At 53.1% G+C, this 19,569-nt stretch overlaps 2 protein-coding genes across 8 annotated transcripts in view; one reads left to right on the top strand and one right to left on the bottom strand.

Annotated features, from left to right (window-relative positions):
• Positions 1-958, top strand: part of ASH2L (ASH2 like, histone lysine methyltransferase complex subunit) — a 49,279-nt gene extending 48,321 nt beyond the window's left edge. For all 6 annotated transcript variants that reach the window (XM_043536510.1, XM_043536511.1, XM_043536512.1 and 3 more), the window contains one exon: positions 299-958. In XM_043536510.1, coding sequence (XP_043392445.1) covers positions 299-406 — 108 coding nt within the window. In that variant the 3' untranslated portion in view covers positions 407-958. The remainder of the gene's footprint in view (positions 1-298) is intronic.
• Positions 959-1,548: 590 nt separating this feature from the next.
• Positions 1,549-18,761, bottom strand: STAR (steroidogenic acute regulatory protein). Of its 2 annotated transcripts, XM_007053473.4 has the most exons (9): positions 18,625-18,761; positions 11,509-11,605; positions 7,865-8,052; positions 6,423-6,536; positions 5,913-6,040; positions 5,661-5,819; positions 4,729-4,913; positions 3,154-3,247; positions 1,549-2,807 (listed from the first exon to the last, which is right to left on the bottom strand). In XM_007053473.4, the coding sequence occupies exons 3-9, from the start codon at positions 7,926-7,928 to the stop codon at positions 2,700-2,702; spliced, it is 852 nt and encodes a 283-aa protein (XP_007053535.2). In that variant the 5' UTR covers positions 7,929-8,052; positions 11,509-11,605; positions 18,625-18,761; the 3' UTR covers positions 1,549-2,699. The 2 variants fall into 2 exon arrangements, with proteins under 2 accessions (XP_007053535.2, XP_037742189.1); XM_037886261.2 differs by lacking the exons at positions 11,509-11,605; positions 18,625-18,761 and adding an exon at positions 9,229-9,358.
• Between the last annotated feature and the right edge of the window lie 808 nt (positions 18,762-19,569).

Raw genomic sequence — 19,569 nt, 5'->3', positions numbered from 1 at the left:
AGATTAGAGTGGGTGAAAGCCCTGGATGTGGATTTCATTGCTTAGTGTAAGACACTGGTAGTTTAAGGATTATTGCCTTTTCCATAGGGTATATTTAGCAGAAAACGTTTCTTGAAGGCAGTTATGCCCATTGCTATATACACAAAATTGTGAGACAGAAGTAAGGTGTCTTTATACTGAAGTTAACCCATTTCCCATCAGAGAAGTGATAGAAAACAGCACAGTGCTAAGCTGTGCCCTGCACCCCAAGTAATTAAAGCAGGGCTGCTGTAATCTTGTCTCTTCCCCTTCCTGACAGCTGAGCGACATGGGCTGGGGTGCTGTTGTAGAGCACACATTGGCAGATGTCCTGTATCATGTGGAGACCGAAGTTGATGGAAGACGAAGCCCACCGTGGGAGCCCTAGAGGAGATGCTGTATACACAGATTTCTTAAACACTGGACAGACATGGTTTATTTCTAGAGAATTGCAACATCACTACTTTGTAAAGGATGAACCAGGCTCAGCTGCTACCTAACTGGCAGGTATTTATAGAGGGCTTGGGTTATTGGTGGTGGTAGGTGTACGCTATATTTTGAAAACCCAACCTCCTCCACGTTACATGTATTGTGCTACTCAGTGGTGTCTTCTGGAGTTTTCAGCTAACTGTATTTTTAACAAGTTACTGGAGTGAGTATTTGATTGTATCACAACTGCATTTAATATCCAGATTAGTCACTGCACCAGGAGTGGGCAATAGCCATACAGCCCTGCTTCATCATACATTTCAATTGAGCAGTTGTAGCCAAATACCTTCAACACAGATGCTTATACTAAACTGTGTTAAGGATTTTTAAAACTGTAAACAGCTTCCATACAAAGGGATCTTGTTGTACCAAAACTAAAGTTATGGGGGAGAGATTGTGATTTTTATATTAACTGGCAACCAGTTTAAAATAAACCTTTTCCCCAAGCTTATTACAGCTTTTGTCTGTTTTATGGCTAAAGACTTAACAAACCTCCCGTGCCAGATCAAGGATGTGATGTGCTCTTAGCTTGACTCCCCTTTCTCCAGGCATTGTAGGAAACAGTGCACCAGCCTTATCCTGTGTAGGAGTGAGTCAGAGTGCACTTCCACTTAGTCCCAAGAACTGGGCAGCTGAGTTTAAATGCATACTGCAGGGGCTATTCACTAGAACTGTGCTCACCTGATGTAAGTTAAGGTTTGACTTGCAGAGACCAACAGCAGCTGTAAGCTACTTTTCAGGCCTTATGGCACTAACAAACCATCTAAAGGTTTATTTTGTTGTGGGTAGAGAGAGCAAGTTAAGATTAAATTCCAGGGCCCAGGCTTTCAAGCACATTTAGATAAGTTAGTTATCCAGTGCCTGTAAAACACTACCTTGTCCTGGAGGAGCGTGTCTCTAATCACAGGGGTTTGTCTTGGTGCCAAGTCTCTTCTTCCCACTCACAGCTAACACTACTAATAATGGAGAGTAAGGCTTTGTATGAAGTTGTTACAGTTGCACTCTGTGGTCTGGATAAAGAGAGCCAGGCAAGAATTTTAATCTTTTTCAGCTATGTATTTTAAAAGTATCTATACATATTACATCAAAGTGGATTATTTAAACTGAGTCAGTACATTAGGCTACTACAGAATTACATTGAAATATTTGCAGAGTTCTGCATAGCAACAGTCTTATCTCAGCAGGGTACAGGAACTGGTTGGTTCTAGGGAAGTCAAGCATTGCTTAAAATTTCCCTACTGGATAAGGAACCCCCACCCCCTAAAATAAACTTGCTTAGAGCTCCATGGTCACTGAGAATAAATATTAAATAGTCCATTATGCATGTCTATACATGAAAAATAAATACCTGCAAACTGGCTTTATAAATTAACTTCCTACAGCTGAATTCCACTGAGTGCAAAACTAATGCTGGTGTATTGGGTTCTTAGGTAAAAGTGTAAGCTTACAAAGATGCACTGTCCTACTATGCTAACTGTATAAAATGTCTTATGAGAAATCAAGTCAGACACTATCCAGCCTATTCAAAACTAAGACAAGTTATTCCTGCCCACTTTCAGAGGGGGCTGTGTAAGTACATGCTAAATTTGTACTCAACAGACCAGGGCTGCTTAGAGTTCACTGACAGAAAAGAGCAGCAAAGTAACTTACATTGGCACATTTAAATTAAACAGAAAGCTAGCTTGATATAAATTGGCAAATCTCCCTTTGCGCTAACAATTCAATAATAGGATCTGCACAGGGATTGATTTTTTGGGTATTGCAAGATGCCTTGAGCTATATATTAAACCTATAACTCACTTCTGATCTTAAAGCTAAAGAGTGTGTTCCTGTACAGCAAAGTACTGTAAGTACCTGTGAGGGTTAACCTGGAGCTCTCGCTGAGTGTTCTACTCTGTGCCTTGACATCAATCCCCTGTTTGATCAGAAGCTGTTGCAGAGCACAGAGCAGAAGCCTTTTCAGTCAGACAGACCTTCTGGGGGATTTTGAAGTGGCTGCCTGCACCAACAAGTCTGATATGTTCAGCTAAGAAGGGAGCCCAGCGAACTCAATGCAGCATTAGAAACCTGAACCCATTCATTTACCCAAAGCATGTCTCAGATAACACTACACAGGATAATCACCTCTGAGGCGAAATCTAAACATCAGGTAGGCTTCTGGCTGTTGCTGAAGGTTAATAGTTCTTGAGGGTTCAGCAGCTGACAGCAATTGGGGTAGCCAAGCGCTTGCGCAGGTGGTTGGCAAAGTCTACCTGGGTCTGGGAAAGGACTTGGTTGATTATCGTCTTAGGCAGCCAGCCCTGAAAAAGAAGAGAGCAGGCATGTGTTAAAGCAGAGGTATTTACTGGGCCTAAGGAGTAGGGGGTTGGAGGGAGCCAACCTTGCACCTTAAGTTGCAATGAGATTGACAAGTGGGTTGGAATGAAACATGAACCACTTCTTTCTGGTTGGAAAGAGCTGGAACTATGAAATAGTTTTCACCTGACCCACACTAGGAATGACTTCAATCAGGAGAATTCCATTTCAAGAAGTTAAACAGCTGCTCCTAATTTGCCTCGGAAGGGGGTGGTTGTCTAAGGTTAGGAGACTCCTTCTTGAGAGGACTCATTTATACTGTTTGAATGGAGGTTCCATGTGAGCACTTACCTTTAGGTCAATGCTGAGTAGCCAAGTTAACTTGGTCTGCGAAGGATTTTCAGGCAGTGGATGGAGAACCATACAGGTGGGACCGTTCTCAGCTCTAGAGAAGGGCAGGAAAACATTACATTAGGAAACCAGGGACAATGATTTACCATCCAACTGTGTGTGTCTTCTCTAGAGTCAGTTTTAAAGGCAGGAGGGTGGCAATACCTCACCGCTCAGGCTGGAGTTTGCTACAGAGCCCTAGAAGATGCTTCAGCGTGCTCCCAGCAGCCAGAAATTTCCCATGGCACAAGTCACTGCTATCCAGGTAGCAGGACGTGGCCACGAGTCTTTCTGCTGATTTAAGTCTCTCTAGCCCTTGACTGCCAATTTTTTTTAAAATTCAGGTTAAATAAAGGACTTTGAAGACTATATGTGCTTAATGGAGGTGTGTAATGAGTGCCTGTGCCAAGCCTGGCGGCTACCCCCATGCTCTTCACTCGTGGGGGTGCAGCCCATGCTCCTTCCTGGAGTTAAATTTAAAAGTTGCCTAGCTATAGTTTCCTACAGCCTAGAATGAGTGTTGAGAAATAAGGGTGCATTTACTAGATATCTGATGGGAGAGGAGGGAGAGACAGTACCAGTCAAAAAGGGGCAGGGGCTGGGGGACCTTAGAGTCCTGCCTATTTTACACATTTGAATCTTTGTTGGTAATGGGGATGAGATACCAGATCAATTCTCTGCCACTGAAGAGTGAAATGCTGTAGGGGCTTTGAGCTTAGTAAAGGGACATTAGGTGAAATTTAATAGCATGTACTATGCAAGAGGTCAGACTAGATGATTTAATAGTCTCTTCTGGCTGTGAAGAGCCTCCTGTTTTGTGGCATGTAAGGCCAGGAGGCCCCAGGAGATGGTTTGAGGTACATAGAAGGGCAGGCTAGAGCATCACCTAGATACCTGTACAGTAGAACCCGGGTTAGCTGGCCTAAGTGGGATAAACCAGAGAATGGGAAAAGCAGTGTGGCCTAGTAGCCACAGGAGAGATTGCCAGCTTCTAGCCCTTGAGTCCTGGTTGTTTGGTGAATGCCAAGAGCCAGTTAAGGGAGGACTGGGGAAACGGCATGCTACAGACTACAGGATTTCAGTCCTTGGGGAGAACTTGAGGTTTGACCACTGCCTGAGGCCCCAGTGATAGCAGGGACTTGCTAATGGGACAAGATAACAGCTCAAGCAAGCTTGAAATGTATAAAATAGGCAGGACTCCAAACTAACATACTGGCCTCTTTTACAGCCCTCCTCCCCCCCCAGGCTGGTAGCAGGAGCCTCTGTACTTTGGCACATCAGCAGCTCCCAGACTGGCAGACATACCTGTGCTAGCTCTGCTCAAGCTGTTACTTCCGAAGAGCAGCAAGGCCATGGCCCTTGGGTTAGCCACCCCCCGACACTGTACTCGGGCAGCTGCGGCCACACTGCTGTGTGCACCCGAGCTGGGAAGGCGCCTCCCCCACGCTGTGCAGATGTGCCCTTTCCTGGCTGTCCAACTACTGTAGCTTTGGCTCCAGGTTTGTAAAGCAAGACAACAGCTGGAGGGTTCCCTACCTTATAAATCCCTTCTGTTCTGGCATCGCTCCATAGTTTGTGGCCATCCCTGCCAGGACACACGTTGAGCCACGTCTTCTAGAACACCGCACGCTGACGAAGTCCCGTGGTCCCACCACATTGCCAGGCGTGGCCGCAGCAGTCTCATGGGTTATCACGGTGTCTTTCCCAATCTTCTGGAGAATCTGGAGGGTGACAGTTACACAACATTAGGCAGAGCCAGCGTAACGGGGCTGTTTAATAGCCCATGGGTCGTGGTGTATGTCTCGGTTACTGTGTCTGTGCCACATTTCTCTCTCGGGCTCCCTGTACTAGGAATCGTGCAATGCCTTTAATAAAGTTCTGTGCCTCCCTCCTCCCCCAGCCCCAGCCTGCTACGTCTACCTCATTGGCTCTGTAGTCCTGCAATGCTGAGGAGGGAAAATGGATTTCGGTATTCAGCGCTCTAGGAGCAAGCTGTGCTGTGTGGGAGAACGTTTCACCTAGTGTGAGATGTGGCCGTCAGTCAGGCGGCAGGCCACCACTGTTACCACTTCAGTAGATAAAGGACACCCACCCCCTTGCAATAAGATTCCATAACCTCCAGCTGGAAACAGGTTGCTGAGATAAAGAACTGGACTTCTCCCCTTTGCTGACACCTTGTAGCTATTGCCAAACATGCTCCATATCAGCTGCACAGTGGAGCCAAGATAACGGCTTAAGCTTGGAGCTGGCATTTAAAGGCTGGAACACCCTTGGGGCCAGCTGTATTTACCCCTTTGGGCACATTAGACGTTTCTCTCTTTAAAATATATAGTAGAAAAACCCTTTATTTTACTGCTTAATCATAAAGGCCCCTCTTCAGCAAAGCATGTGCTTAAGTCCTTGGCTGCATCGGGGTCAAAGCAAGCATTCCTCCCTCTTCGGAGAACGCATGCAGTTGAGTCTCTCACCTTGATTTCCTTGATGCTTGGATTCCAGTCTCCCATCTGCTCCATTCTTTCCACCAACTCATCATACACAGAGTTCAAGGGCTGGTCCACAACCACCTCTAGCCGGAATACCTTCCCAACGTCTGGGAGCATCTTGCTCAGCACTTTGTCCCCATTCCCCTACAGGAAGTCAAAGCCCCAAAGAGTTAGTATTCCCAGTAGGTGCAGTTGAAAAAGGACAAGGCAGAAATCACCGCAAGGCAGAAATCGTACCGCTATGGTCTCAGTTTTCCAGCCATCCTGTTCCCCGAGGATGCTGAGCGATTTCTGAAGGGCTTCCTCTCCCTGTTTAATGTAGGACATCTCCACTTCACTGAAGGGCTTCTCCTCCAACCTGGAGCCTGAAAGGGGTTGGAGTAGAGGGTTTTACTTGGGCATTTATACAGTGCTGGTTGCAGCTCTGTCCTCTCACCAAATCACCACTGCATTACACAGGACCGAATAACTTAGCTGAACTAAGTAACCTTTCCAGTTCAGCACCAGTGCTGGGGGGCTTAGGAGTGATGCTAGTTTCCTGCTGTCTTTCTGTATTTAGATTTTGCAGCATAGGCTGTGCATTTCTATATGCATCAGCAGGTCTGAGTCTATACCACAGCGGCAGCCTCTTAAAGGACTTGGGCCTCAATCCTGCTCCCACTGGAGCCAGGTGCAAGTCTATCAGGCTTGGATCACCCCCTTTGCTTGTCACTGTACATTTGACTATGGTAAGACTATGGTACTTACTAAGTAAGGAACTCCTCCTGCGAACTTGGTTGATCCATTTACTGGGACCAGGGCCAGCAAGGGTGAGTTTATTCAGTTCCTGGCTGATGGCAGCAGCAGCCTGCCTCCTCAAGCCTTGAAATGAGAGGGTAAGATAGAAGTGAAAAGAGCTACGAACTTCACAGTTTACTTTTCATGCTTCACTGTTTGTGACCCTGCCTGAAGATAAAGCTGTTCCTGGCCAATTTCCTCCCATCAGGCCCACGCTGATCCTTCTTTTAGTTTTATTTACCTTCCATCATCACCGGCTGGGTCAGTACATCTACAGAAACAGGGTTTATCATCATCCACACACGCTGCAGCAGCAGCCTGTGTATACAGCAGCTACATTTGGTTTGCTTTGGATTTCTGCAAGAGTGGTGGTCTTTTAAAAGAAAATCAATGTAGGCCCTTCCCCAACAGAGTCACAATTGTATTTGGGGACCATATGTGGAGCCTAGGACGTGCAAAACATGGGGAATGGGGACTAGTCACACCCTTGGGGGGGGAGGGCGGGGGGGGCTCTAGAATCCAGCAGTTCACCATAGCAGAAAATTCACTTTACACTGAGACTAGAAGCTGTTTTAGAAACGCTGCCTATACAACATGCTGGGATTGGAGAGCTGCGTGCAACACCACACCAAGCAGAAGGGAGGCAGACTTCTTCCAAGCCTGCAGAATGACTTTGCCAAAGAAATGGTCTTTGGCATAAACATGGTGCGATGTGTAATCTAGACCTCAAACTGATCCCTAGGTCCAGCAGAAACCGAGACATCCAGAAGCCAAGAGTCTGTTGGAAGTTTCTCTCTCTCTCTCCAGCAGTTTGGAAAAGAGAGCCAATGGCTAGCCATTGGAGTGGATAATCTAAGTCCTTTCCATGTGAGCTCTTCAAGGCAGGGAGAATGTTTTATCTGTACATAGGTACATTTATGGCACTATAAATAACAGCCTCCCTGGAAACAGAGGACTGTTCTGCATTCAGAAACAGACATACCCTTCCCCCGTAGAGCTGGAAAGAGTCTCCTGGCAGCAAAAAGGGGAGAGGTGAATAGATTTTAAGGCCAGCTGGAACCACTGGGGACATGGGACAGACCTTTAACTCCAAGGGAACTATGACAGTTTACACCAGCTGAGGGTCTGAGCTGCGTAACACACAGCAGAGAATTCCCCCAGTGATCCCTGCTGGCTTCCTGGGTGGAGAGCAGGGCACGGAGCAGGGGTGCCTCTTGCTGCCTAGTGCTTGGGGCAATCGGGGTCGCAGACAGAGTAACCGTAATAGAAATAAACATCACTACTAAGGAGCAAGAAACGAGGCACTTTGAATCTGACAGTCGAATCCACAGCAATGGGGCCTTCAAGCCAGCCGCCCCCAGCCCAGCTCCTAAGGCAGCTGCTGCCCCAGTGACAGCTGCGCGCCCCCTCACCGGTCATGTTGCGCAGATGTCTGTAGGAGATCCCGGCACACAGTTTGAAAGTTGCTGGCAGCATTTTTCTTTTCTGGTTGCAGCTCAGGCTTCCAGCGTCAGTGTCTCCGGGGCTGCCTCTGCTGGACTAGCGCTTCTCTGCTGCAGCTCTCCTCACTCGCAGCCTTAAATACTCCCGCTGAAGGATGCTGGTTAGTCAGCAGAGAGATAAGAAAAGACATCACTTACCCAGGCCTGCGGGGGGCCAAGGCCAAACCCTTCTCATGCATCTGTCATGTGGGCAGCGTTACAAGAGGCAAAGCTGATTAAGGGAACAGGCATATCCTCCCTTGGCTACGTTAACTCTCTGCAGCCACCCAGACGTCCTCTCTCCAGAGCGACGGCTGAGCACAGTTAGCCGGACCTAGTCCCAAAGCAAAGGCCGCCAGCAGGCCAGTGCTTGGAGTTCTTGCTGAACTGTGAGTACTGATAGCCTGGCGCCACCCGAATGCAGGTGTCCAGCACGCCGGGAGAGCGGCCGTCTCCCAGGGAGGGATCGAACAGCGCAGTGATAGTTAGACATGGTCACCACGACTTAGACACTGCAGTTCGCCCCAAGCAGGGTTGTTTTTCTCCCCCATGATTGGCCAGCTAGGACCCAGAGACTGTCAGACATGGCGTGAGCTGCTCCGTAGCCCTGGATCAGTGTGTGTGGGGGGGGGTCACAGGGAAGGGCACTGGATGGCTCAGGGGGTTGGCAATGGAACCTGCCTTCATCTAGGACAGGTGAAGAGTAGCTCACCGTTTGGCGAGTAGCTCACAGGCACTGGCTGGCTATTGTAGAGGGGCCCGGGAGTGCCAGGCCAGGGTAACTGAATGGAGCACCGGTGCCCTAAGGAACGAGCTGCATGGATTTGCAAACACAGATCTAGTTGTAACAGGCAGGGCTGGTGGACGTGTCCTTTAACTTCGAAAACATGATTTTTAAAGAAGGTGCGGGGGGGAGAAGCAGCCTCAGAAAGCCAGTGGAGTCACTGGCCTTGGGCAGAGCATTAGCAAAACAGAGACCCTGTGTGCTGCTCGTACCCGGGCCAGCCGCGTGCACCCCTTACAAGGGGCATATCCCATGATGAGGGCTGGTCTGTCAGCGCAGCTCCCTGCGGATTCAGTTTGGAGGCTGGGCGTGAGAGGATCCAGCCCCTGGAGAGTTAGCAGAGCCTCCCAGTGACGGGAGCAGACCTGGCTGAGGAAAGACGCCGCTGCGGGGGGAGGGGGTGGCAGCAGTCCCACCCTGTTTGAGCGAGGATGGGGGAAAGTAGGCTGGAACCATGGGGTGGTGCTACACTGGCATCTCTGAGCACGGGGCCGACCCATTATGTTTATACCTGCACCCTCAGAAGCCCCACACCCCCCAGTGCCTTGAGTGGGCTTCTGAACTCAGCTGCCCCCAGAGTCTCCTGGGAATGAATAGAACCATTGGCTTTGGGCATTCTCCCGGCACATCTGCCCCTCGAGACAGAGAAGGCTGACTGGCTCCTGGCTCATCCACTCCCCAGGGCACGGTGCAGGATTCGAACCCTGCAGGACATAGAATCATAGAACCCTAGAAGATCAGGGTTGGAAGGGACCTCAGGAGGTCATCTAGTCCAACCCCCTGCTCAAAGCAGGACTGCATGTACTAACCGAAGCAACCTTAATGAACAGCAGTAGCACTTGGCTTTTATATGCCCCTCCATCCATAGAGCTCGAAGAGGTCAGTACCATCATTCCATTTTACAGTGGGGGAAACTGAGGCACACAGGGGGACATGCTCAACAATCCAATGGCTGGGAGATGAATCACTGAGGGTGATTAACCACGGGAACAATTTGCCGAGGGGCGTGGTGGATTCTCCATCACTGACCACAGAGATCTGCTCTAAGGATGATTTTCGGGAGGGTCTCCAGCCTCTGTTACACTGGAGGCCTGACTCGCTGATCACAGCGGTCATAGAATCATGGAATATCAGGGTTGGAAGGGAGCTCAGGAGGTCACCTAGTCCAACCCCCTGCTCAGAGCAGGGCCAATCCCCAGTTTTTGCCCCAGATCCCTAAATGCCCCCCCCAGGATTGAACTCACAACCCTGGGCTTAGCAGGCCAATGCTCAAACCACTGAGCTATCCCTCCCCCCCAAGATTCCCTTCTGGCCTGGGAATCTGAATAGACCAGGGGACAAAGCCCAGGTCTCCCCATAGGCACTGCTCTGCAGTGCAGTACAGATGCAGTCATCCAAGGGAAGGGGAAGTCCCCCTACACTGCGGTTTTCAAAAAGCCTGTATTGGCAGGGCCAATATCTCCTTCAGAGGCTGGATTATCTCCCAGCAGGGTGGGCAAACTGACAGTGGAACGATAATACTCAAGGATGGTATGACATTTCCCAGATGAGTTACAGCCAGAGAGACAAAGGACCAGAGGAGCTAGTGAATCACCAGCTGCTTCCTTTGACGTCAGTGTTCGTACCCTTGTGCGGGGAGCCTGACCTTCGCACTTGATGTTGCAAGAATGGATGAGGCCAGCCCCCTCTGCGCCATTAACCCCACAGTCCGGTCTCAAAGCCAGCATATGGGGCTGGGGGGCCCATGGCCAGGGCACCAGGCTGGGACTCAGGAAAGCTGGGCTTTGTTCCCCAGACCTACCGAGCAACCCCAGCCAAGTGACTTCCCCCATTTTCCCTCCGACCCTTCGTCTTGCGAGCTCTTTGAGGCAGGGACTGTCTCCAGTTATGATCCTTGCAGCACCCAGCATGGGGTTCCAGCCTCTACGTGCTACCATAATACAAACAACTGCTGCTACCGAGAGCAAGAACATGCACCTCCCCTGCCAGCAGCCCCCAGTTCCTCAGCCCGGCACAGCTCGAGCTGCCAGGCCGTAACAGGTTCCACCCAGGGCAGCATCACAGCTTGGAAGCCTGCAGCTGGCCCAGGCGTGAGCATAGGCCTCGGGCAAGGGTAAACTCAGTGCCAGTTCCACACGAGGGAAACGTTTCTCTCTGGCAGATCAATTTAAAAACCAAGGAGCTGCTGGGGGATGCTGCTCAGGCCGTGGAACGGGCTCAGGGAAGACGGACAAGCGGGCAGGTGAATTTCTGACACAACCATGGGGCTATCCTATCACCAATTCACCCGCCACCCCTCCCAGCAGGGTGTATAACAAGCTAGTTTACCTCCGCCCCCATCCTCCCCCGGCTAGCATGCGCTTCCCCCTCTAAATCATGCAGTGATTGTGTGCCTGAAGGACACTGCATAGAAACAAACAAACAGCCTCTTCGGTCATGCTAGATAAGAGATATCTAGCATTTAAGTGAGTAATAAAATCAATTTGCTAGAGCTGCCTGGTAGGGTTTGGATAAAGTGTTTTAACACAGACAGATAAACTATCAGTCCTGGCTGAAAATTACACAACAAGCAACTGAAGCAGACCTGGAGCCGGCTTTCCTCACAAGGTGGGTCAATTCCAGCCCCTGCCACGCTCCGCTCCAATCGAACATCTCTGAGCAAAAAGGTCTGGGGGGGGAAGTGGCTTTTCAAACAATAGGGATATTTCGGTCCGTTTTCCACTCCCCCTCCCCTGCATACAGAGAAAAGGGTCTTTTTCCCTTTCAAAGTATTTGCACAGAAAGGACTCACCATTTTGCGATGCAGCCACCGAGCAGAAAGAAGATGTGGGGCCTGAGAGGGACGCAGATCTACACGTACAGAGGCCAGATAAAGTCAGCAACAGTCCCTAGAAGGAAAAACCAGTATATCAGAAGGTCACATTTCACTCACGAAGATTTTTTCCCCTCCTATCCCAAATATCGAAGACTCACCTCAGACGTATTGCTTGGCTGGTTCTTTTTGTTTTGTTTAGAGCGGGTAGAAACATGCAGGGGGAAAAGTGCCATTTTTGGGTGAAAATTAAGAATTTTTTTAAATAAAAAAAAGAAGAAAAGTTCCCAGCCAGCTCTTTGCTGGAATTTGCAGCTCAGCTGACAACACAGGCATGGGAGCAAAAGCTGGAATGACGGGATGGATCCCTCGATAAATTGCCCTGTTCTGTTCAGTCCCTCTGATACATCTGGCACCTGCCACTGTCAGAAGACAGGATCCTGGGCTAGATGGACCTTTCGTCTGATGCAGTGTGGCCGTTCTTATGTACCCTGCCGTTCGCAGGAGTTTGAAAGATTTTCCAAGAGAACCAGAATTATAAGGCCCAGGCCAGGCATCTATCTGGCTGACTTTATGGCTCCCATCACCATGCCCGACACCTCCCAAACAGCCCTGAGTTCAGCCTGGCAGCCCCTGGCACACTCTACCCCTAAGCTGCCCTAGAGATGGGCACTCGGCTCAGCCCAGCTTTCCCTACGGGGGCGCACAGCTCAGAACGTTCCAGTCGGGGATCCCAGTTCAAGGCCCCTCCCTGGTGGTGGCCACAGCAGAGGCTAGTCTAGCCTGAGAGAGAAGCTGAGCCAGACCTCTGAGTGCAGCTCTGCATGCTGACCAGCACTGGCAGCAGCGCCCCCTCTCCACAGTTAGCTTGCAGGTGGCCAATCTGCTACTGACCCTGCCTCACCTTCTCCCAGAGCAGACAGATCATATTCAGTTACTTTAACTCTTGCAAAAACCATCCAACACCCAGCCCCAGCTGTACTGGGGAAAGCCAGTGTGTGAGAGCATGCCTCCAGACATGGGGCTGCCCCGGGAAATAGATGCAAGTAGAGAACACACACCCCTCACCCCAAGACTGTGGCTCTCTTAGCATGGCTGGTCTGTGGCTTACTTGGTTGGTAACAGGGCTTGTTTTGCAGCTTCTGCTTCAGTGGGACAGCCAGCTGGACACCCGCATTGCGGCTGGCGGATAAAGAGTCTAAATGAAATTGTTTGCATTGCGTCTTTCACAGGAACCACATCCCCAGGACGCAGAGCTGCAGATAAACAGCAACAGAGGGACAGAGATTCTAGGCATGGCCGGGGAACGGCAGTGTTTGCAGGGGAGAGAGTCTCCATGTGCATAGGCACAGGGAGCAGACCGCTGTGACAGGGGGTAACGGGGAAACCATCCCAGACAGGGGTACCCTGAACCCCTCAGGTTTCATCTTCCCCAGAGGTGCTGGTCAGACGAGGTAGCCAAGAGCCCCTGCGGTTGTGCAGGCTGCACTTATCCACACAAAGCAGTCGCTCCCGAAGGCAAGGCCTCTGTCCAAGGACATGGTTTTGTTTTGAAAAGTTTCAGAGTAGCAGCCGTGTTAGTCGGTATCCGCAAAAAGAAAAGGAGGACTTGTGGCACCTTAGAGACTAACCAATTTATTGGAGCATAAGCTTTCATGAGCTACAGCTCACTTCATCGGATGCATCTACTGAATGAAGTGAGCTGTAGCTCACAAAAGCTTATGCTCCAATAAATTGGTTAGTCTCTAAGGTGCCACAAGTCCTCCTGTTCTTTTTGTTTTGAAAAGTATCCAAAACCAAAACCACCCCCAAGAGCTCAGGACAGAGCCACCTCTGCAGTTCCTGGTCCCAGACGCTAGTGTCAGTTGTAAGACCAGAAGGGATGGTGGGCTGGCCCCGTGTGACACGTGACGGAGAGCGCCATGCACGGGGGCCGGCAGCAGAGGGATTGCTAAGACAGGAGCGCTGTCTGAATGTGGACAGGCCAGCTCACTGCGCGCAGCACCAACAACCACCGATTTCAAATCAATGTTCTCGCCTCCCAAAGCGGCGTGAGTCTGGGTCTCAGAGCGGCAGGGTTCGGATTCCCGGAGCCCTCAGCTCCAGCCAGACCTTCTGAGTCGAGCAGTCGAGTCCCGGGAAGCGAGCATGTGGGCGTTCAGCGCTCAGAACGTAGTGACAGGGTCCATTTTACAAAAAGCAGCCACGACGCAAACAATCCCACCATGGGGCCCTGGAGGCCTTTGCTGCAGCATGACCTGCTCAGCAAGGTCCTTTGTTTCACCCAAGACTCTCCCGGGACTGGGGCAATTGCAACTGGAGGGGTTGTGTGCGCTGGCTGGCTCCTCACACAAAGGCAGATTGGCTCTAGATGCCGGGGTGAAGTGCCACAGCCCAGCTGGCATGCGCAGGGAGAAATGCCACCCTAGAGACCAATTCAGAGCCAGGATGGAACAGGCTGCCCACAGCACAGCGTCGAGCTGCCAGGTTTGTCTGGAGCCAGGACGTCAGGCTCTGAATCGGGGGAGCCTGGGGGCCCTGATGTTCGAGGCCTACATGCTCCTGGGCAGGGAAAGAGGAGTGACCCAAGACAGGTTATTCACTCACTGTCCTAACAATGCCTGGCTCTGACACCGTTTTCTCCTCACCCCCCTGGGAGGGATGGCAGTGCTATGATCCCTTGTGTACAGAGAGCTCAATGACTCGCCCAGGGTCACACAGGAAACCTGTGGCAGAGAAGGGCCAATAGACCAGGGTTACCGTAGGTGGCAGCAATCACCTACCCCTTCTATTAGCCACTGGGGCCAAGAGGGGAGAGCGGGTTCCCCTAAAACTGAGCCGAGCTGCTAAGGTACTGAAGTAAACAGGGGTTTCAATCAGCTCAAGACAGCAGACACACTGCTGCTGGAGAACAGGGTAAAGCCTGGAAGCTGGGATGTGAAGTGGCAAAGTGCTGAGGATCCAGCCCCGGCCCCATGGAGCAGAGCAGGGGCTCACATGCTCGGCTCACAGCTGCAGGGGGATGCCGCGAGCCCAGCCCGAGCCCACCTTCACAGAGAGCCGAGGGCTCTTTGGCTCGTTCAGTTTCCAGAGCAACAGGAACGGAGGCGATTTCCCCTGCTCTCCTCACGGTTTGCAGGGAGCCTCCAAGCAGCTGGACGGTGGAGAGACAGACGTGGGAGGCAGGGCTGCCTGGACAGAAGGTACTCGTGGCTGGAAGCACCAGATGCTCAACTGCTGACCAGAGAGGGAGAGGTAGGTGCCGATGCCTAGAGCTGTCACACCGCCGCTGGGGCTAATGCTCTCCTGGCTAGGGGATGCAGCTGGTTTGCTAGGGACTCGCTCGGGGACGGGCAGTTGGACACCCAGGCTGGCTGGTTATGCAGGGTGGGGAGGCTGTCATTTTCATTACCGGGATCATCTAGCAGAGGCTGGCATGGAAGGTGGGATGTGCTAGTCGGGCCCCAGGCTCCCAGCACGAAAGGCCCAGAAAGGACTGTCTGGAACAGACTGTTTCCCATCTCCCATCCGGCCGTAGCCTTCAGCATAACTTTGCTTGCAGGCTCTGAGCTCTTTGGGGCCAGGCCAGTCGTTACCCCATATCTGCCCCCGGCCAGCGTGATGGCGCCCAGCCTGGTCACCTCTACGTGCTACTGCATAGAGAGATAAAACTGCAGCAGCAACATCCCGGAGGGTCCTCGCCTTCTCTCCTGCAGCAGGGAGCAGGGAGCTCAACCGGCTGCTGGGGTTGAGAAAAGGCCCTTTTCCTACGAGAGACATTGACAAGTCTCTCGTTAGCCTGGCTGACGTTGCCTTTCCCAGACACCCCCGGAGCAGGGGCACGCGCAGGAATAAGAACAGGTGGCTTTTGGAGGGGCCCATTCTGGGCCCCCGCCGGGGCCCCCAGAGCTGGTCACTAGCACTCTGGCCGTTTCAAAAGGCAGCCTCCCTCCCCAGCATTTTACAATGCAGCTCACCCTCCGTCCTCGACACAGTGATGGACAATAGGGCCCCGGCAGGCAGTGGGATCAAGCTGGAGCATTGCACGCTGGGCCCTGTAGTCTCCACAGGGCAAAGTCTTGTGTGTGCTCTGTACACAGTACGTAGGAGCCTTGTGCGAAGTGCTGCTCAAACAGAACAAAGAGTCCCTGCCCCGAAGCGCTCACAGTTCGGGCTGCTCCAAACAGGGTGGAAATGGCGACATGCAGAAGTTAGGGGGTTTGTTCCAGCCGGAAGGACACTTGCCTTTCATGGGACACTTCAAATCCTTGGGTTTGGACAATTTTGCCTTGGAAATTTTTCAAAATGAAATTTCCTACTTTTTCTGTCCAAAACAAACAAAAGAAATCTTTCAAAACGTTTGTTTTCGTGGGAGATTTTATCCACGTCGATACCGTTTTGCAAAAACAATTGGTTTAGTTGAAACTGCATTTTCTGGCCAAAAACGGTTTGGATGCAATGTTTTCAACCAGCTGCATTTAGACTCTTGCCTTGTGGACACAGGCCTCAGGCTCCTGGCAAACGGATGGAAATCGTGCGTTCTGTGGCCTCAGCCATGTATTAAACACAGATCATAAACAGCACCCCCTGCTGCCCAGACATGACACCACCAGCAAAGAATTAGGCCCTTCTCCTAAAGAAAGACATGCCGTGGAGCTGCCCATGGGGGTCTGCAGCCCATGGGCAGCCCTGATTTAAGGGCTCTGTACTTCGGTTCCCAAGTGAGCCCGGTGTCACTGCAATCTACACCCACGGCACACAATCCTCATTGTACTTCGGGCTTCTGTGACTCACCTCGCTCGTCTCACGGCTCAGCCGCCAGCAATGGGCCAGCAGGGAAAGAGGTCTGGCACCCAAACAAGAGCCTGTCAGCCAAGGTACCCCACGGCAGAGCTCTGCCACAACCCATGTTGCTCCTGGGGCTCAGCTGGCAAGCAGCCATCTCAGGGAGATACAGGGCACCCTTCCCCAGGAACGGGGGGCCCAGCAGGGGCAGAGGGGGTTGATTCTAGCCCCCAGCTGGAGGAATCCAGCCAGGGGGGCTGCAAACACAGGCTCCCCAATGCAGGGTGCAGGAAGGAATTTGGAAACAATGGGCCTGATTCCCACCTCACCCTGGCAAGGGGAGGGGGGAAGATAACCTGCTCCCATATTAAAACCCCTCCCCCCTGCCAGAGCGGTGTGCAGGGGCTGTAGTGAGCCTGCGAACCAGGCCTGACCCCTCTGAGCTTCCCAGGGAAGGAAGGCAACTCAGGCCTGACAGTCCTGTAATCCCCGCACCCCAGGCTGGGATGGTGATGGAGGGATCCCAGCCCCGTCTCCCTCCAAGGCGGATACATCAAGCAGCCAGGGCCTTTTGCCATGCGCGCAGCCCTCGAATCCCAAGGTCCTGCCTGCTCCACAGACACCAAGGATCGCAGGTCACTTCCTGAGTCAGGGCTCCCCAGGATCCTTGGCCAAGCCGTCCTCTCCCCAGCCCACTGTGCAGCGTGCGCTCTGGACATCTGGCAGCCAGCCCCGCACTGGCTGCATGCCTAGAGGGCTCTCGCAGGACATACATTGAGAGAACGGGATCCCCAGCTGGGCTGGCTCCTCTCAGCTCAGCCTGGCATGGTGCAACCAGCCCATTCTCTCCGACTCGGAAGGTGGGGTGGGGCGGGCTAGTCATGGGGAGCCCAGAGCTGCTGTATTCTCTCTTTGCAGGTGCCTGGAAATCCCTGCCCATGAGACCAGGCTACCAACCAGACAGTGCTGAGAAGATGCCAGAATGTGTGTTCCCTTAGGAAAGGCCCGGGTTACCATGAACCGCACGGAGGGGCTGGGGAGCGGTCCCCAGCTCAACGAGAACACAACATGGTCTCCATTGGCCCCGGAGCCGTCCCCGTGGGAGTCTCACACCATCATTGCGGTGGCTATCTTCTGCTGCGTGTGCTTGCTGCATTTATCTGCCTTCCTGTACACCATCTGCTTCCAGATCCAGGGCCACTCCAGGCCAGCCCCCCGCCTTGCCAGCCCCGGTGTCTACGAGGAGAACGAGATCGCCACCTTCCAGCCGTCCCCCTCCGCCACTGATACGCCAGCCAGGGCCAACCCCTCCCGAGAGCAGCAAGAGGATGAAGCCAAGACACCGCCGACGCCAGCACCGCGGCTGATGTAAGTCAGGGAAGCTGCTGATTTCAATGGAGCAAAGCTGATTTGCATCCACTAGGGATCCGGCCCAAGTGGTTCACCAGTTGGAGGACATGGTTTAAGGGCCCAGCCACTGTTTGCACCAGTGTGACACAAAGGGGGCTAAATCGTGGCTTCTAGCAGCCTACTGTGTCTTTGCTAGGGGACTGCAGCACAGTCCTGGACACCCATGGCTGGCAGCCCCAGGCAGGCCAGCCCCGAGGGAGCTCTCCCCAGGCCCAGCAGGGTCTCAGCGTGGGACAAAGGGCCAAGCTCGTTCACCAGCTCGACCAGTCCTAGTGGGGGAGACTGTTCCACCTGCCCGTGCCCATGCCTGCCCCCCTTCCTGCACCTGGTACTGCTGGGGGCCCCTCGCCATGGGAGGCAGCGCAAATGCGGTGCCACCCCCCAGACAGCATAGGGTGGAGCAGGCAGCCTGAAATCCAAGGGGAAAGCCACCCTGCAACCTTGGGGGAACGAGTGCTGCTTAGCCCGTGGGCATGGTGCAGGACCCGGCTCGTGGGGCTGGCGTCAGGCCTTCTCCCGGGGAGCCCGAATGCACAACGCTCCCCTCCATGAACACAGCACACGTGGTGAGCAGGACGGGTTTGTGCACGGGGCACTGGGTGGGGACGCGGGAGACACAGGGTCAAGTCCCAGCTCTGCCACATGCTGCCTCGGTTACTCTGGGCCACCGCAGCAGTCGATGGGGATAAGGACCTCCCTTGGTCCGGCTTGGCTAGTCAGGCTGTGAGCTCTCTTGGGCAGGGACCATCCTTGCTACGTATAGCACCAAGGGGCCTTGAGTGCCACGAAACAGCCTCCAGGATCCAAACCCTGCACACCCGCTCCCTGCAGTAGCCTCCGTCCCAGACCCAGCTGCGGGTACTGGAAGCTTTTTAAGTTGCAGTCACTACAGTGGTTTACCTTGTTCTCCAGGAGCTGGGGATCGAGTCTTCTCCCGGGCTCCAGACGGGGGCTTTTAGCCAGAGGGCAAAGGCAGACAGCCTGCAGGAAAAATCCCCCTTGCAAGTAGGCCTGGGAGCTTCCCCTTCCCACAGGAACAAGCAGAAGCTCAGCCCTCTCTGCACCAGGGCCCCATTGCTGGCACCTGTGGGAGGAGGCTGGTGCTAATTGATCGTTAGGGGGAAGGCAGCAGCTTGCAGGTGTGTGAGGGGCTTTAGCAGACAGGGCTTTGGCTTCGGTCTGAAACCTGTGCCAGGCTCCGATACAGGTTGATGCATGGACTAGCTCTCCGCAGGCCTGCCCCACCCACTCACCAAGGGTGGGCAGGGGCTCGGGCACTGCCATTTGGTTTTCCTCCCCACACAGCGCTGCATGGAGCCACGTGGTAACAGTGCAGAGGGCGAGAGCGCCTGGAGGGAGCACAGACCGCTCCCAAGGGCGGGGCAGCAAGGACCTGCCACCAGCCTACGCTGCGGCACAAGGCGGGCAGCTGCCAATGGCCCTGCAGCTAGGGAGGGGTGTGGAGATGCTAGAATCCAGCTTCCCCACCCCTCCAGGCAGCTGGGCCCCTTTGTCAGCTCCCCCTCCCCACCACAGAGCCTGCCACCCCAGCCAGCACCCCGTCGGCCTGCCCCCACGGCAGGGGTGGAAACGCTCCCTCAGGGCGCTACCCTCACCACCGCAGGCTGCAGGACTGGCCCCAGGGGGGAGTGGGCGAGGGGTCTGCACTACGGGGCGCTTTCCTTTCCCTGCCTGGGCAAGCGGCGAGAAGAGTAACCCCCTGCCTGCGCTGGCCAACAATGGGGGAAATGGCACCGCACTCCAGGAGCGCCCCAACCGCCCCACTGCGGGCTGCTACCAAGGGGGCCCTGCTACCCCCTTGTGAGATGCAGCAGGGGGACGCTT

This window comes from Chelonia mydas, chromosome 26 (assembly GCF_015237465.2).
Source record: "Chelonia mydas isolate rCheMyd1 chromosome 26, rCheMyd1.pri.v2, whole genome shotgun sequence".
In the NCBI taxonomy this organism is placed as follows: Eukaryota; Metazoa; Chordata; order Testudines; family Cheloniidae; genus Chelonia; species Chelonia mydas.
The sequence above is the reverse complement of the archived record's forward strand: the minus strand, read 5'-3'. Positions and strand labels throughout refer to the sequence as shown.